The sequence below is a fragment of the Pagrus major genome, chromosome 21 (genome assembly GCF_040436345.1).
Source record: "Pagrus major chromosome 21, Pma_NU_1.0".
NCBI lineage: Eukaryota > Metazoa > Chordata > Actinopteri > Spariformes > Sparidae > Pagrus > Pagrus major.
In genome coordinates this window covers 3147857-3164105 of record NC_133235.1, presented here as the reverse complement: position 1 = coordinate 3164105, position 16249 = coordinate 3147857, and the positions used below count along the sequence as shown (strand labels likewise).

Genomic DNA, 16249 nt, shown 5'->3' with positions numbered 1-16249 from the left:
CTATTCACAATTCAGCATGATCCACATTCATCATTCACCAAACTTAAATTTCCTTAATGGATGACAGAGCTGGAATTTTACTGCATTTTTGTCAACATTACATTTTTAAATGTAACCTGACAGCGAGGAAATGCAGGTTGTAGCAGCTGAAGATGAAAATATGGCTCAAAAGGAATAGTTATTGTAGTGTGTTGGGGGTAAGTGGGTGGAGTTTCCCAGCATACTTTGAGACAATGTGTTTGAGGCCATAAGCCAAAGTCAAGCGTGTCTAAATGTGCTCTAAATCACCACAAATGTTACCTGTCAACCAATTTGTGTCGCTGTTCTTCACACCAATTCTACAAATGTTTCTAATAGATTACAGCTGTTGTAGTAAAAGACATTCTGGCACCATGAGTGAAGTCATGCAAACGGTTATTGATGTCCTGTCTGTATTAACATGCCTGCAATGAGCTGTGTCCTTGTGTCAAAATATAGAGAGCTTCTTCAAAGTTATTATTTTGATTCTGATATTAAGGATTGACATTTGCTCCAATAAAACTTATTTATGGGTCTTTAATATAAGATACACTCTGACCCAGTGATAATGATTCAGTGGAGTTGCACTTGAAAATATGACTAGGTTCAACCGGAGTACATGTTTAGAGATCCAGCCTACTTACCTACATTTAAAAATTTGACAATATTTCAATATGTGTAAATTTAAACTTAGACAGTGAAATGCTGACGTATGATGTGAATGAAAAACTCACTTTAAACAACATTTACTAAATATTTCTGATAGGAATGTTTCCTCAGTGCGACTGATCCCAACAGGACAGTTTATTGTAGACTGATAAGTGTCTTACAGTTTGTGTCTAAAGCTTCATTACTGTTTCAATGACTGTACAGTACAAGTTTCAGTGCAGGGTAAAAGCTGTCTCAATGTTCACAATGACATAATGAAGGACAACAGATGTTCCTCTGTGCTGAGGATAAATGGCTGGCTGTGTCTTACATCAACGAGGACAGACTGATCTCAACAACAGTCATTTTCAGCAGAAATGAAATGCTGTGTCAGCCGGAGGGGAGGAGTCAGAGAGATACTCAGAGTTTGTTGAAGAAAACCTGCCAGTGAGCAGGTTAGCTTTACAGCGTCAGTTACTGCAGTAACTGAGCCAGAATTTAAGTTCTCTCTTTCTATAACGGAAAATCCAGAGTTTCCCTCATCTCAGGTTTAACATACTCAGGGTTTTCACTAATCCTGCTTTCTGAAACAGAAACTGCTCGTAACGTTTTGCCACCGCTGCCACAGGAACAAAGAAAAAAAAAAAAATCACAAAAGAAAACAACCCACCCAGTTTGGTACACAACTTCTCCATGAGCATGTGCGTGAGAAAATTTAAGGGCAGTAGTGCCACCTTGTGGTCATTAATGAAATGCCGCCATATCTCTTTAACGCATGATTCTCCAAATTCGGTTCGTACCATCAGACATCTATCGCCAGTGCTGCTGTGAAAGGTGATGTCAATCAACTCTAGGTGGCGGTACAGAACAAATTCAATTTGGCTGACTTTGGTCGCAGATCTCTAAGTGCAGAATTTTGTGATTAATTTATTTCTTCCAGTTTATGGATTACTGCATGCATTGCACGGCAGCAGATATCAGCAGATCAACCACAATCCCACATAGTTTCTTCAGAAAATGCAAATCCTTTTCTTTTATTATCTGATATTTCAGAGCGGTCTCTAGCTCTCAGATTTATTTTTTAATCAAGAGCTTTAACCAAATCACTTTTGTACAAATAGCCCCCAAGTGTCACTGTACACAGCAGTAATAGCAGTTACCTTATGTCTGAGCCTGGTGTCTGTTGGATTCGGTGGGACACTTAAAAAAAATCCTCTTAAATACATAATACATACACAATACCTCTTTTAGTCTTTTATAGGGATAGCATAATAAATGATCCATCATAAGGAAAATAATAATGGACGAATATGTATGATAATAAATGTATAAAAAACAAAACAAAGTCCTCTTTACCAGCACAAAAACTTGTGTGTTACACGTAAGGGGAAAAGAGCAGTTTAAACATTAATTGAACATATTGTTATTTCTTTGAATTATCTATTTATTTCTAAAGCATTATCAGCAGTACAATTTATGGAGAGAAAATATGAATGTTGCTGTTGTTGCTTGTCCATTTAAATGGCGCTGGTGCTCATGAAATTTCAGCAAAGAACACCAGGGCTACAAGTAAGTCTGGCGCCCTGGTATATGTTTAATATGGTATACATTTTGCTGCCTCATTCACCAACACTCAATAGAAAAATTTAATGTCCACACACAGAGACACAGACACACACACCATTTTCCATAACATCACTGTAGCCCTGGTAGCCCATTTGATGGCTGTGATAACCATTTAATAGGCAGAGATGCACAGAAATTGTTCAGAAAAACATTGTAATAATGTTGAATGTGTGCTACTGCAGTTTGCAGTGCTGTCTGGGGTTAGTGCGGCAGTCTGTTTCAGACAATCCCAGGTAAGAGCCAATGAGGGAGGTCAACTTCCACTGCAGAACACTGAGGAGGATGATGGAGGGACAGCATGAGGGCAAGGAAGAAATATACAAAATGTTCCACTCTGACTTTACTTCTTTCACAGCTGAAAACAGTTCATTCATTATTTTAATTCATCAATATATATCATCTCTGTCAAGTGGACTGATATCAATGGAGATACCGGATACCTCCTTTGTTCTGCCATTGATATCGCTTGTGCCGTTTTTTTCCCCCCTCAAAATTTAAAATAATTTCTCATACATCCATTAGGTCAGTGTTTCTGCTCCCAGGGGCATTTGGTGCTGGAGCAATACTTTTGAATGTAGAGAACTGATTGATTGTTTGTGTGTATAAAATATTAAAATGTTATGAAATATACATTTTTGGTTATTACCTTTATAATAAGATAACGAAATTTGGTCATCTATAAAATTTCACGAACATGGCCTTTACTGTGTCAGTTGGTATTTATTGTGGAGTGTTTTCCTCTTAAAATAACAATTACAAAAAAAATTATAACAATACAATAAGAATATAAATAAATACAAAAATAAAATTCTATAATGACAAATACATTTAATTATAATTTTAATTTACTTAAATGAATCATAAACAGATCATCATGATCAGGGAAGACACTGCCTATATTTTATCTGATGGGGTGGTAAAGGACCTGGATAATGAATAGGGGGGTGCTGACAAAAATGAGGTTGACAACTGCTGCTCTATAAAATGTTGGTTCCTATCTTACCTCTATGTCATGTCTTTTCATTCATGATTTTCAATAGCAATTTAGAAGACATTTTTCTTTCTGGTATTGTTGGAAATCACCTAATTGGTTGTGAATGCTGGAAGCAACATATATGTTCTTCTACGAACGGGATTCTTCAATATTATTATTCTTCCCGGTCTGTTTTTTTTAGCCCCTAACTCCTTCTACAGTTTTCAACATACTTACTCAATTCAAAACATAAAAACAAAAATATTCAGCTCAATGATGAGGAAGGATGTGCTATGACTTTTCTCATTCACATTATTCATAATATCAGAGATGTCAATGTTTTTTGGTCATTTTTCCCCATTCAAGAAGAATGTTTAAAAATCCTACATCATCACCTTTTTTCCACACTTTGAAAACATTCATTCCCACTCCTCATACATTCACATAGAAAACATCATTCAAACAATGGAATGTTCACAAAGATTAGGGCTTTCTCACATCAATTCAACTTTCAGCATCAAAAATGCATCATTTTTTAGTACTTTTCAGATTTTTACATTGGTGTCTATGGGGCAGAATGTTGACAGCCAGTGGAGGACTCAACTGACAGAGTGGGGAGAAGCTCCACAACAGTCTGAAAACCTTGTCTTCAACTCGCTCACATTCCCACTATTTTCACTCCACTAGTATAATTTACACATCAGCTTGTAGGAAAGTTCATGCTGGTTGAACGTCATGTCATCATTTAAGCGAGCAGTTACTGTCTTTGAGGGAGAAGCATGATAGAGAGAGCCTCAGCTAAATTCACTATTAAATCAACTCAATCAACAGACTCTGCATTATCACCGCAAAGAAGGCTTGCCTTTACGCCGCCTTTGTGTGTTCATACTGAACCAAGCAGCACCAGCATAATGCACGCCAGTGTGTCATTTCATACAGCACACCAGCGCTGCGGAACCAAAAGAGGCGTGACGGTACACGTCATGACATTGACATCTGTGTGTTTCCCCCATGTCCTCCTGTTAATCTAAACATGTACCCGCTGACTGTTTATAATCATATGGATGCAGTTATAATGTGTTGTGATTGAGATCCTGACCCACCAAACATCCTGGAAAGTGACAAAGTTATTTTTTTTTAGCTCTAAATTACATAATTACATAATCACCATCAATAATAGATAGGGGTGTCACAATTCTCCAAATCCTCGATTCGATTCAATTTTCGATTCTAAGGTCACGGTTCGATTCGATTCTGGATTTTTACATTTATTTTTTTTAAAGCACAGGTAGCTATGCCATTTTTAGACTAGACTTTTATGCAATATAATATCTGACCTTTGTTAGCACTGTACCACACTACATTGTCGAATTTAAAACATTTATTAACAACATAATGAAACTTAAACAAAATAACCTGCCATCTAGTTTCTCTTTTGTAACTGCAGTCTTCTTCACAGAAGATGACATTCAAGTTCACAACAAAACAAACAAAAAAATAAAACAGCCATGTCCATAGTCTTCTCTGAACAATTAAGTGTCTTAACAAACTTTTTCTGAACAGTTGGACATAAACAAGGTGCGTAAAGTGTGAGTGGGCGAGCGAGAGTGAGGGAGCGTGCGTACGTGCAGACAGTGAATGAATGGGAGAGGAAGGAGAAGGAAAGGAGTAGCAGTAGTAGCGACAGCAATAAAGTGTACAATATAGGCTGCAGTTTGGCTGTGAATAAAGGCGACGGCTCCTCAAGATACAGCAAAGCTCCCTGGTATTATTTCCCGACCAGCTTAACACGTGAATGGGGGTTCACCCCGAAGGTAAACATAAACTTCGGCCCTGGAGGAAATCATCTCCCCTGTGCTTCCCGACCACGGTCCGGGAGCCGAACAGGAATGGTGTAACACCATGCTATCGTTTGACTGGCTGTAGCTAATAGCTACTGGCTTAGCTAGTAGCTAAGTTAGAGGAGGTTGACTCGCAGCACTTCAACACGTGTGTGTTTTTTTCCCCTTGGCAAGCCGACCGGACGTGACATGGGGGCGTGGCAGCATCGACGATTCTATTTTTTAATTCGAAGTTCGAGATTGTGAATTAATTTCGATCGGTTAACACTGTTAAGTTAATCCAACTTTTTAGTTTGTTATCAGTAGTAAACATTTGTCTGATTGTTAATCATAGGTGTGATTTTATACACTGATTATTACTAGGAAGCAGAGGATACAGAGAGTCAGGGACATCCAGTTCAGACAGATCCAGCTCATGGAGATCCAGACAACAGGATAGTTGTTCATCAGATCCGGGATGAGACAACAGGTGTGTTTTTTATACATTGAGGTATAAGCAGATGAAGATAAAAATATTCATAATAGTAAGAAAAATACATAGGCTTCCCTGGTCTTATGAAATATCTATTTCAAGGTTAGCAATGCCACTTTTTCTAGAATTGGCTTATTCTAATTTATAATAGAAAATGAATGTCCACATGAAACAAAGAATTGCATCTGATTGTATCGTACTGCAACCAGATCGAATCGAATCGTTCCATAATAAAAAAGTATCATCCCTGAATTGTATCGTAGCCCATGTATTTAGATACGTATTGGCTCGTCTCATAAGAGACAGATTGCGCAACTCTAGGAAGCACCATAAGATTTTCTCAAATTAGTGATGTGAAAGAGAACCAAGAGATCTTTCCATTATAGCAATATCAAAGCTAAGAGGATGATCACCTTTGAATCGACCACCTCTTCTAGTCATGCTGACATCAGACCCTTCATGTGAGCGCAAACTTTCGGGTTCATGTCAGGGAGTAGGTGGTGGAGATGTGTCTTTCACAGCAAAGCAGGGTATGAAAGAAGAAAACACAAGTCTAAAGAAAGTCACAGTCAATACTCAGGACTCCAAGTACTGTCACAGTAGTACAAGCTAGCATTAATGTAGTTATTTAGCTAAAACCCATTACTAGGACCAGAATTCAGCTTCAATCAACAAACATCCTATACTTAATTTGTAAGCCTTCACTATTACACCATTTGGTCAGATAAACCACATATGGTTCGAAGTGGCACTGAATACTAATGAGCCACAGGCACAAGTCGAAAGGATCAGCAAACAGGCTGCTTAAGGCTGGGTTCACACTACAGGACTTTTGAAAACCTAACCAACTATAAAATCTGGTTGCGTCAGGCACATAAGGAGAATCTTCACAGATGTTCTTCTCTCTAATGTCAAACCTGCACACACTACAAGACTAAAAATGATGTTCGGAGAGACACAGTCAGCTGCTCTGGGATAAATCCCTCATTGGCTGTCCTCCACATTTTGAATCCTAAATATCAAAAACATTTGATATTTATCAGGACAACGCTGATAAGCTTGGGTTAGACTGGATCTGTACACCCCTCACCACACAAGATAATCTCAGATGACCTTCGTTCCCGACCAAGCTCTCCTCCCAGATTTCTCCTCGAATTGGGGTTAAATCAGATACTCCTGTGTGATCCAGGCCTAAGTCTCATCTAAAGTCATAGTATTATATAATATTGTGTGAACACCCACTGTTCAACTCTACTACTTATCAAATGATGGCAGTAATGCTCAATTCAGTTGTTTGCCAATAGAAACCAAAGGAAGTAATCAAATTACTATTTGTATGTGAGATGTATGTAACTTTAGTGCAGTTATGTGGAAGAGAAGAGAAAAGGTAGACTCTTACTTCTTGAGAGCTGCGATGAGGTACATGCTCTTGGGCATCAGCAGGAAGACCTGGTCTGTGAGCACAGCATGGATGATCTTCTTGGCTACATAGTCTGGATCCAGGATTGGCAGCAGCCTCGGCCACCTGATGAAGACAAAAAAAATTATTAAGTTAAAATACAAATGCTATCAGCACTGAACCACTTACCAACAACTACATTCTGCATTTTCCCTCAGAGAGATGACTTGTGGCTTGCTAGTTCTCTTTAAAATGGCATTTCCAAACAATCTGTATTAATTCAAGATGACTGATGATTTTACAGTCAGTTAAATGTTATGCAAATTAAAACTAAAAATCTTACAATTATTTTTGTATTGAAACCTTTTGACATTACAGCATGTCTGAGAGAGGCTATGGCTGAATGTCCCACTGTGGGAGAGAGTGGAATGGGGGCACAGAAGTAGAAACACAAAGCAAAGACACAAAGTGTGTGCAGCAGAGTCATGTTTACAATGTTTGTCACGTTCACAAACTGCTACTTTATCAAAATATATTCATGTAGATTACAGCACACGTGTAATGATCTGCAAATTGATTTATCTTTTGTTTAAATGATGTTTATGTACTGAGCCAGGTCTAACAGATACTGGTATTCAAAAAAAGATGCAGCTTTTTATATAGTTTGGACTGCTGTAGATTGATTTTTGAAATACTTTCTAAATGAAAAGGAAATTTAGATTCATCTTACTGCTTGTAATAAATGATAACACCACACATTTTCACCCCTGTAAAAATGTGTAATTTGTAATTCCTGTGCCAAGATCTTGTCAACTTTTATAGAGGAGTGATAGAAAGCATCCTAACAGGAAACATCACAAATTGGCATGCAATGTGCACAACCAAAGACAGTAAGGCTCTGAAGCGGGTGATTAAAACTGTAAAATACATCACTGGTACCCATTTACCAAGCAACAAAGCTTTAAAATATGGGATAATGGAATACATTTTCAGCCAGTGTCTCTCAGAATATATTCACAGTGTTGCACTTGATGTTCACACAAAACCTGACAAAAACTCGTAGTGTCGCAATTTTTTTCCTTCAGACCCTGTCTCCTTTCTCAACTCCAGCCAGACAGATTTAGGCCGTTGGAAACAAAAATGGGCATTGGCCACGATAGTTGATAGTTTTCCCCTGTGTAACGTATCATTAGTGAATGACAACGGACACTGCATCTCCGGCTCCTCACAATGTCTTGACAAAAAAGGCCAGCATGTCTGATTTTTTTGCCTTCCTCAACAAATTGTAGTGTGTTTCCTGATGTTGACCAGTAGCAGCACAGAGTGCTCTTCCATGTACAACTGTGAAATACAGTTTAGCAAAATGAACAACGAATGATGCTTTTTGAATGAACTGTGAAACAGAGCAAAGGAAAATGCTTCATGCGTGTTCATGCAGACGCTCACTTCGTTTATGCACACCTTTTTTATTACCCTCATAATTCTGATGGTCAAGATCACAGTACACATGAATAATTTGACCAGTGAAGTAAACTTACCTATGTCTCTAAAAGAATGAAGTCTAAATGTTTGAGATAAAATGGCTCAGGATGTGTATGCAGTAATTAAGCTGAGATTAAACATGAGCCCCACAATTGAGTCTACCACTGCAGGAAATACATGTCAGAAAACTTACTCTTAGGTCCAGCTAACACATGTGTAATCGAAGTGTGTTGTTTTGTGGTTATTTTAAGGACCTCAAGGTACAGATGCGAGAAGTAGAAAGTGACAGGCGAAGTGTTTGGCGCTGGCATAGAGCATGTGCCCTGGTGGCCTGGGGGGCTTGTTGGATGGATGAAGGTAGGGAGACAAAACAAATATGGACACAAGTCTCCAAACACCTCTAAAACCTGACCGCAGGACATCAGGGAGTGTACCACAATGATGTGTGAGTCGAAAGAAGAAAAAAAAAAAGATATTGTCAGACTCACATCTACAATCGATACGTCATGACAAAGACCCCATTATTTTGTGTTTGTTGTATTTTATTTTGTTAGTAGTTCCTCATAAACATCTGTGCTATACTGGAGCTAGGTATGGCTCAAGCGCAGAAGGGACAGTGAAATCCAGCTCAATGTGATCTATAAAAAAAGCCTCTTGGATCATTGAATTCTGCCTGTTTTTTGGCTAATTAGCATAAACTGAAAACCAGTAATGTTGATTCTTATTTTTGGATTTTTACTCCATTAACACAAAATGGGTATATAGCACTGTAGGACTGAGATGCATATTTCTCTTATAAATTAGCACGATCAGTCGAAAAACAACAGACAACAGACTTTGCAGAGGGCGGTGCTTAGCAGGAAAATGCCCATAACGATTTAGTCAATCTTATAAATCTTGGAAGGTATCTTCAGGCCATGTTAGGGAATAGACCTACTCAAACATTTTGAGCCAGAGGAAGGCACAAATGTGAAAGGTTTCTATCTTTCAATCAGCAGCATAGATTAGCATGGAAGTTGGTCAGCATTATCTAGGGTCATGACATAGTTGAGGCATAACAGTTGGTAACAACTGATTCAATAAATCTATGTGCTCCATTTATTTCTGATAAAATTACTTATCCATTTCTTCTGGGGTTAAGATCTGGAAAACAGCACATGTTGTCCCGCTGCATAAAAGTGGTGATAAAGCTCATATTAACAACTATCGACCAATTGCTAAACTGCCTTGTCTTGCTAAATTCCTGGAATCATTAGTCAATAATCAGCTCAAATCATTCCTCTCAATATATCCTGTTTTGGATACTCACCAGTCTGTTCTCAGAGTTTGGTATTGTACTGTTACTGCTTTCAACTCAGTTACTAATGACACTATATCTGCTGTTGATAAAGGGAAATACTATGCTGCCCTCTTCATGGATCTAACAAAAGCTTCTGATACTGTTGACCATGCTTTGCTCATACAGAGGTTAAGTGATGTTGGTTTTGATTGTAATTTCTGTAATTGGTTCAAGGACTACCTGTCTCATAGACAACAATATTTGATTGTAGGAAATTATCATTCCGTGTTTCTACCATTGTCTAAAGCGGTTCTGTAAGGTTCAAATGGGTCCTGTCTTATTCACAATCTATATTAACAGTATTACATCCTCTATAACAAATTGTAACGCCCATCTTTATGCTGATGATACAGTCCTCTACTGCTGTGCTAAAACTGCACATAAAGCCATTACAATTCACTGGCAAGCTTTTGACAAACTGCAAGATTCTCTTTTTAACCTGAAATTGGTCTTCAATGCAAACAAAACCTAATTCATGATATTCTCAAGAGCCAGAGATATCGCAGACATTGGTCTGCATGTTACCACTCTAACAGGACACAGTATTGAAAAGGTTTCTGAAGACAAATATTTGGGTATCTGGTTGGATCAGAAACTCACATTTAAATTTTATATTAACACGCTTGTTAGCAAGCCAGGACAAAAAATTGTTTATTTATACAGAAACAGAACTACTTTCCCCATGTTCTGTAGGAAACGGATCATTGAGGCTGTCTTTTTATCTGTCCTGGATTATGGTGATGTTCTATAGACATGCTTTTGTCTCCACTCTTACTCCGCTAGACTCAGTTTATCACTCCGCCCTCAGATTCATTACTGGTGAATGTAATTCTAATCATCATTGTTTTCTATATGAAAAAGTTGGGTGGGCACCTTTAACAGTAAGACATGACAGTCATTGGTTTCTGTTTCTTTTTAAAGTCTTGAAGGGCAACATGCCACCATATATCAGCTCTTTGTTAAACTGCTCAGTCACTATTCAACACACTCTAGTGATTGTATAATGCTCCAAGTTCCCCAGGTAAACACTACATTTGGGAAAACTGCTTTCAGTTTCAGTGCTCCATACACTGGGAACATTTTACGACGTACATTTAAACTTGATACAGTTATACCCAGTGGCGGCTGGCCAATAGGGGGCGCTAGGGCACCACCCTCCCTGATGCAAAGTGATTTTTAATTTTTTTTTTTTTCCCTAAATAATCATTAAAAATAAATAATTACTGTTCATTCTACAAATAAATGTGTTTTTAATTATCAAGAACGAGCCATATATATATGTAATTTGCGTCCACGGTCATTTCCCCTCTCTCCTGGGGCTCTAGAAAAGTCACCCCAGTACTGCAGCAGCTCAGCCAATGGTAGACTGTTGCTGAGACAAAAAAAACACATAGAAACAGGTAATTTAGCCAATTAGTGTCGTCAAATTTGATACGCTTGGGGCACTGAAAATATCGCCCCAAGCTTATTGTTTAAGTATCCTAGCAACCAGAAACAAGTGTGGGAAATCAAGATGGCGGCGTCAAGTAGACAAGAACAAGAACACACAGGGCTTCCGCTACCTATTCATTCTGTAAAATCTCTCTCTTGCTAAACCCCTTCAAAAGGAGAACTTCAGGGGAAAAACTTTGTGTTAAAGAACTTGGACCTAAGAAGCCCGGTCTGAATTTAACACAGCAGACACATGAGAAAGGTAAAGTGTACCAGAGGAGCTTCTCTCTGAATTGGTATGACAGGAAGGCTTGGCTAACTGGATGTAGTTTTGCAAATGCAGTATTCTGCTTCCCGTGTTTACTTTTTGAAATGCCGGGGACAGATACTACATGGACTGTAACAGGAGTTAGAAACCTAAAACATTTATCAGAACGGATTAAAAACCATGAAAGCTCAAAGGTACACATGAACAACGCTGTCAAGCTAGCCATGCTAGGCAGGACTAGCATAGCTGCGCAGCTGGATGAAGGACACAGGATTGCGGTGAGAAAACACAATGAAGAGGTGGACATGAACAGACATATTTTATCTAAGATCAGATCAGTAAAATTCTGTGGAGCTTTTGAACTGGCATTGCGAGGCCACGATGAGACAGCATCCTCCGACAACCCCGGCATTTTTCGGGGATTAGTCGATCTTGTGGCATCGCTGGACGGTGTGTTAGAGGAGCACCTGAAGACCGCCACTGTCTTTAGAGGCACCTCAAAGACAGTTCAAAACAAACTTTTGGACTACATGCTGTCGGTTCTTCGAGACTGCATTCTGGAGGATGTAAAAAGGGCAGATTATCTAGCTATCCTGGCAGATGAAACAACTGACACTGCCACTCATTGTCAGCTGGTGCTTGTGTTACATTACATTGACAGCCTGAATAAAGTCCGAGAGCGTTTTTACGAGTTCATCCAGCTTCCAAACGAGACCGCTGACAGTCGCCACTACGGTGTTGGAAAAACTGAAGACTATTCTTCCTGAGGGAGAACAGGGAAAACTAATCGCCCATGTCTATGACGGAGCTGCCGTGATGGGAGGAGCCACAGGTGGCGTGCAGTGCAAGGTTCAAGACGTTTACAGGAGTGCCCACTACGTACACTGTTATGCTCATCAGCTGTACCTGATAATGCAGCAGGCAACATCCCACATCACCAAGGTCAGCGCTTTTTTTTTCCAGATCTGGGTGGATTTGCTGCATTTTTCTCCAGGTCATCCAAGCGAACCGCTGTACTTGATAAAGTGGTGGCACACAGACTTCCTGGAGCGCCAACAACAAGGTGGAACTTTCACAGTTGTGCTGTTAACACCATTTATGAGCACAAGGATGACCTCCTGAAGTGTTTTCAGACCATCAGAGAGAAAGGTGAATTTGATGCAACAACTGTGAGAGAGGCTGGGGGTTTTGAGAGAATGCTGGAAGATGAAGAATTTTGTTTTTTCCTGGCATTTTTTCACAAGATCATGGCACATGTAGACATGCTGTTTTTTTTTAATATGATTTATTTATTGAGTTTTTAAAAAAAAGATCAGACACAGACCCTTACATACATCTGAGTGAGTAAGATACAACAGACCATTGAATGAGGTGAGGTAAGCACTAATAACAGAAAGTGGTGTTACTTAAAACAAGAGGATAAAGTTTGTCAATACCCACACAGAATCACAAACCTGGAAACACATAATTCCAATGGGGAAAAACTGAAAACAAAACAAGACAAAAAAAACAAAACAACGCGAGACACTTAAAAGACACTAACAAACGAGATATACTGTGTGCTGCTAGTACAGGGAGAGAACGTAACCCAGCCAGGAGCTACAAGAAGGTGCAGTTCAGGGGGCCGTTTAGCTAGTGGGGGGAGCATCCAGCTGCAGGGACCGGATGCCTAAATATTTAAAATTACTTAAAGACGTCTTAAATGGCAAGTCCGAAAGGGGAAAGGCTGCAGCTGCAGTATTAATGGGCATAAGCTCACTTTTCTGAAGATTTAGTTTGTAACCAGAAATTTGCCCAAATTCCTTCAGCATATGGCCAACACAAGGGGGACAGATCCGTCTGGGTCAGAGATGAACAGTAAGAGGTCATCCACGTACAATGACAGTTTATGCTCAGCACCTCCCCTCCAGATGCCCCGGATCTGACTGGACCTGATGGCCACCACCAGAGGTTCAATAGCGATGGCGAACAGTAACCGGGAAAATGGACAGCCCTGCCGAGTTTCACGATTGAGGGGGACAATGTGGGTGGGACAATGCTGGAGACAGAGTAGTGACAGCAGACAGAGAGGCGCGGCTGCATCAGAGCCAAAATAACCCAGTTTTAAATTGATCTCTTATCGGCCGTTGGATTAAAAAAAAGGCCGATGCCGATATGCTTCAAAATGCCGAATATCGGCGCCGATAATCGGCCCGGCCGATAATCGGTCTATCCCTAATAAACAATATAATAAGAGATAAGAAATAGAATTAACTCGTAAATGATATTTAACAATAAGGAGAGGTTCTCTTTCACCAAGCACCTCATCAGTGCCACTCTGCTGCAAGGAGACTTGTTCCCCCAACACAGCGTAAAGGTCCCGGATTCAGCACTGGAAACCACTGTGGAAGCCTACCCCACACTGGACAAGGCCAAACTGAAGACAGAATCGTCTCTGGTCTATGAAAATGAAGAGATCAAGGCTTGCAGTGGTGCACTGGCTCTCATCCAGGTTTTCATGGAAATCAACCTCCAGGACAGGAGTCTTGGAGGTATGAGGCGAACCACAGGAGGGCCAGTCTATGAATACCAACAACATGCTTAAAGCGGTCCAATGGGATGGAGTGATCAACTGTTTTAAAATCAGCCAAGACATTGACAAGAATGAATATAGAGTTTATCTGAGTCTAAGGACAGGAACAAGTGGTTCGTCAACTTCAGGAGAGTGGGCTCTGTGCAGTGGTGCATTCTGAAGGCTGACTGAAATTTGTCCAGTGTGCTGAATTTGTTTAAATAGGAGATGAGTTGAGAAAAAAAAAACTCTTTCAAGGATTTTGGATAAAAACGAGAGCATTGATATTGGACGGTACTTATTAGGAACAGACAGATCTAAATTAGCTTTTTTGATGAAAGGGTGAACAACAGCATGTTTACAGTAGGATGGGACATTGCCGTTGAGCAGAGAACTATTAATTGCTGATAATATACTCAGTTCAACAGTGTCCAGCAATTCCTCATGTAGGTGTCAGGGAACAATATCTTGGGGTCATGCACTCCTTTATATGTAAGATAATGGGTGTCAAAGAGGGGAGAGGAATCAGCTCAAACTTGTTAAGAATTGAGGTGCATTGACTTACTTCTGACCGATCAGAGGAAGGTGGTAAGATCTGAGGATGTCTAATGTCAATTTTGCTGATAAAGAATCCTCAGAAATGTTCAGAGGTATCCAGTGTATTTTTCATGACAATTTGTGAGCATTGGATTAAGTATTTATTATCAAATAAAGCGGTTTAGGAGTCTGGGACAGAAATGAGGTGCAAAACATAAAGGGCCAATGATTCAAATAAACTGCCATTGTTTATCTGAACAGTGGGGATCTGAATAACAAAAGTTAAAATGAGGTAAAGAGTGTGGGATCTGTGACTAACTCGGTAAGTCTGAAAGAGTCAATTAAATGGAGAAAATCTTGGGAAAGTGGGTTTGATGGGCAGCAAATATGGAAGTTAAAATCACCTAAAAATTAAGAGATTATCAGTTATAGTGTCTAATGAGGATTAAAAAGTGGGAGAATTCATCAATAAAAATCTTGTTGAATTTAGGGGGTCTATATGTAAGAAACAACAAATAAGCTTATGAGTTAAGGAATTTGTATTTTGGACACCAGCGGCGGGAGGGAGGGGCAAGCAGGGTCTTAAGACCCTCCTGTAAACAGCTGGGACCCCCCTCATGCCCCCCCTTCCCTCGAAATATGAATTTATATATATACACAATGAATAAATACATCTCTCTGGTTTAGACTGTATGTAACAATCATAGGTAACAATTATGACAAGAAATGAAATTGTTTATAACGTTTTTAAATGACGATGACCCTTGAATTTTGCTGCCCTTTTGTCACGCAATTTGATTGGCTGGTTTGCACGCAGACGGCAAGTTACATGTGATCTTTTGATGTTGCTTGGTGTAGGCTATTATCCGCTAGCTTGCGAGTTAGCATCATGGACCCATTTACTTTTGTTATCCCAAAAAAACGAGTAAGAGTGGACGATAGCGGTTGCGGCGATTCACAGACACATTCCAGCGCTAGCGTGGAGGATAGAGTGATGGTGCCAAACATGGAGAATGAGAATGAAGGGGAGGATGAAGACGAGGAAGAGGCATTAACGGGGACGCCGTCAGCGGAATCAGCGGCGACTGCTGCATCCGCAGAGGCTTTATTTCCGACAACAACAGACTCGGACTCGGAAACCAGAGGTAATGCTAACAGACACAATAATGAGAACGGTGCGGAGAGTGAAGGGCGAGCTTCAACGAGCAGTGTAGCTGCGGTCACGGGCGGCAGGAATCTTGGTGGCCCTGTGGATTTGAGCCAAGACCCAGCAGAGGGACCGAGGCGGCCTCAACTCCAGTCATACCCGCGTCGGACATTTGGATCAACAAATCTTCTAATCTATTGCGGTATTATTTGTTGGTGTTTGTTGTGTCAGAATTCACTAGCACCTCCTATAAACAATCCGGCCCCCCCATGGACCCCCCAGTAATAAATCTCTGGAGCCGCCACTGATTTTGGAGGACACAATTCAGAAAAAGAACCGATTCCGCAGGTTGTTTAGAAGCACCATGTCTTCAAGAGGTGCTGCTTTATGAGATGTCGGCCAGATTGCATGCATTGGAAAAGAGAAGTGCAGCTATATTTGTGTAAATATGATGTGGTATTATTTCTAAGAAATAACAGAGATGCAGCCACTGCAGCATGTGTAAACAGAACGTCGT

The 16249-nt window shown here is 39.9% G+C and overlaps 1 protein-coding gene across 2 annotated transcripts in view; it reads right to left on the bottom strand.

Annotated features, from left to right (window-relative positions):
• Positions 1–16249, bottom strand: part of LOC141016298 (epidermal retinol dehydrogenase 2-like) — a 62066-nt gene that overhangs the window by 17021 nt on the left and 28796 nt on the right. The window contains exons 6-7 of one of the 2 annotated variants that reach the window (XM_073490580.1): positions 6978–7103; positions 2350–2565 (exon numbers count right to left, since the gene is read on the bottom strand). In XM_073490580.1, the coding sequence (XP_073346681.1) occupies positions 2466–2565; positions 6978–7103 (226 nt within the window). In that variant the 3' untranslated portion in view covers positions 2350–2465. Of the gene's footprint in view, positions 1–2349; positions 2566–6977; positions 7104–16249 lie in introns of those variants that run through there. The other variant, XM_073490581.1, reaches the window with a different exon arrangement.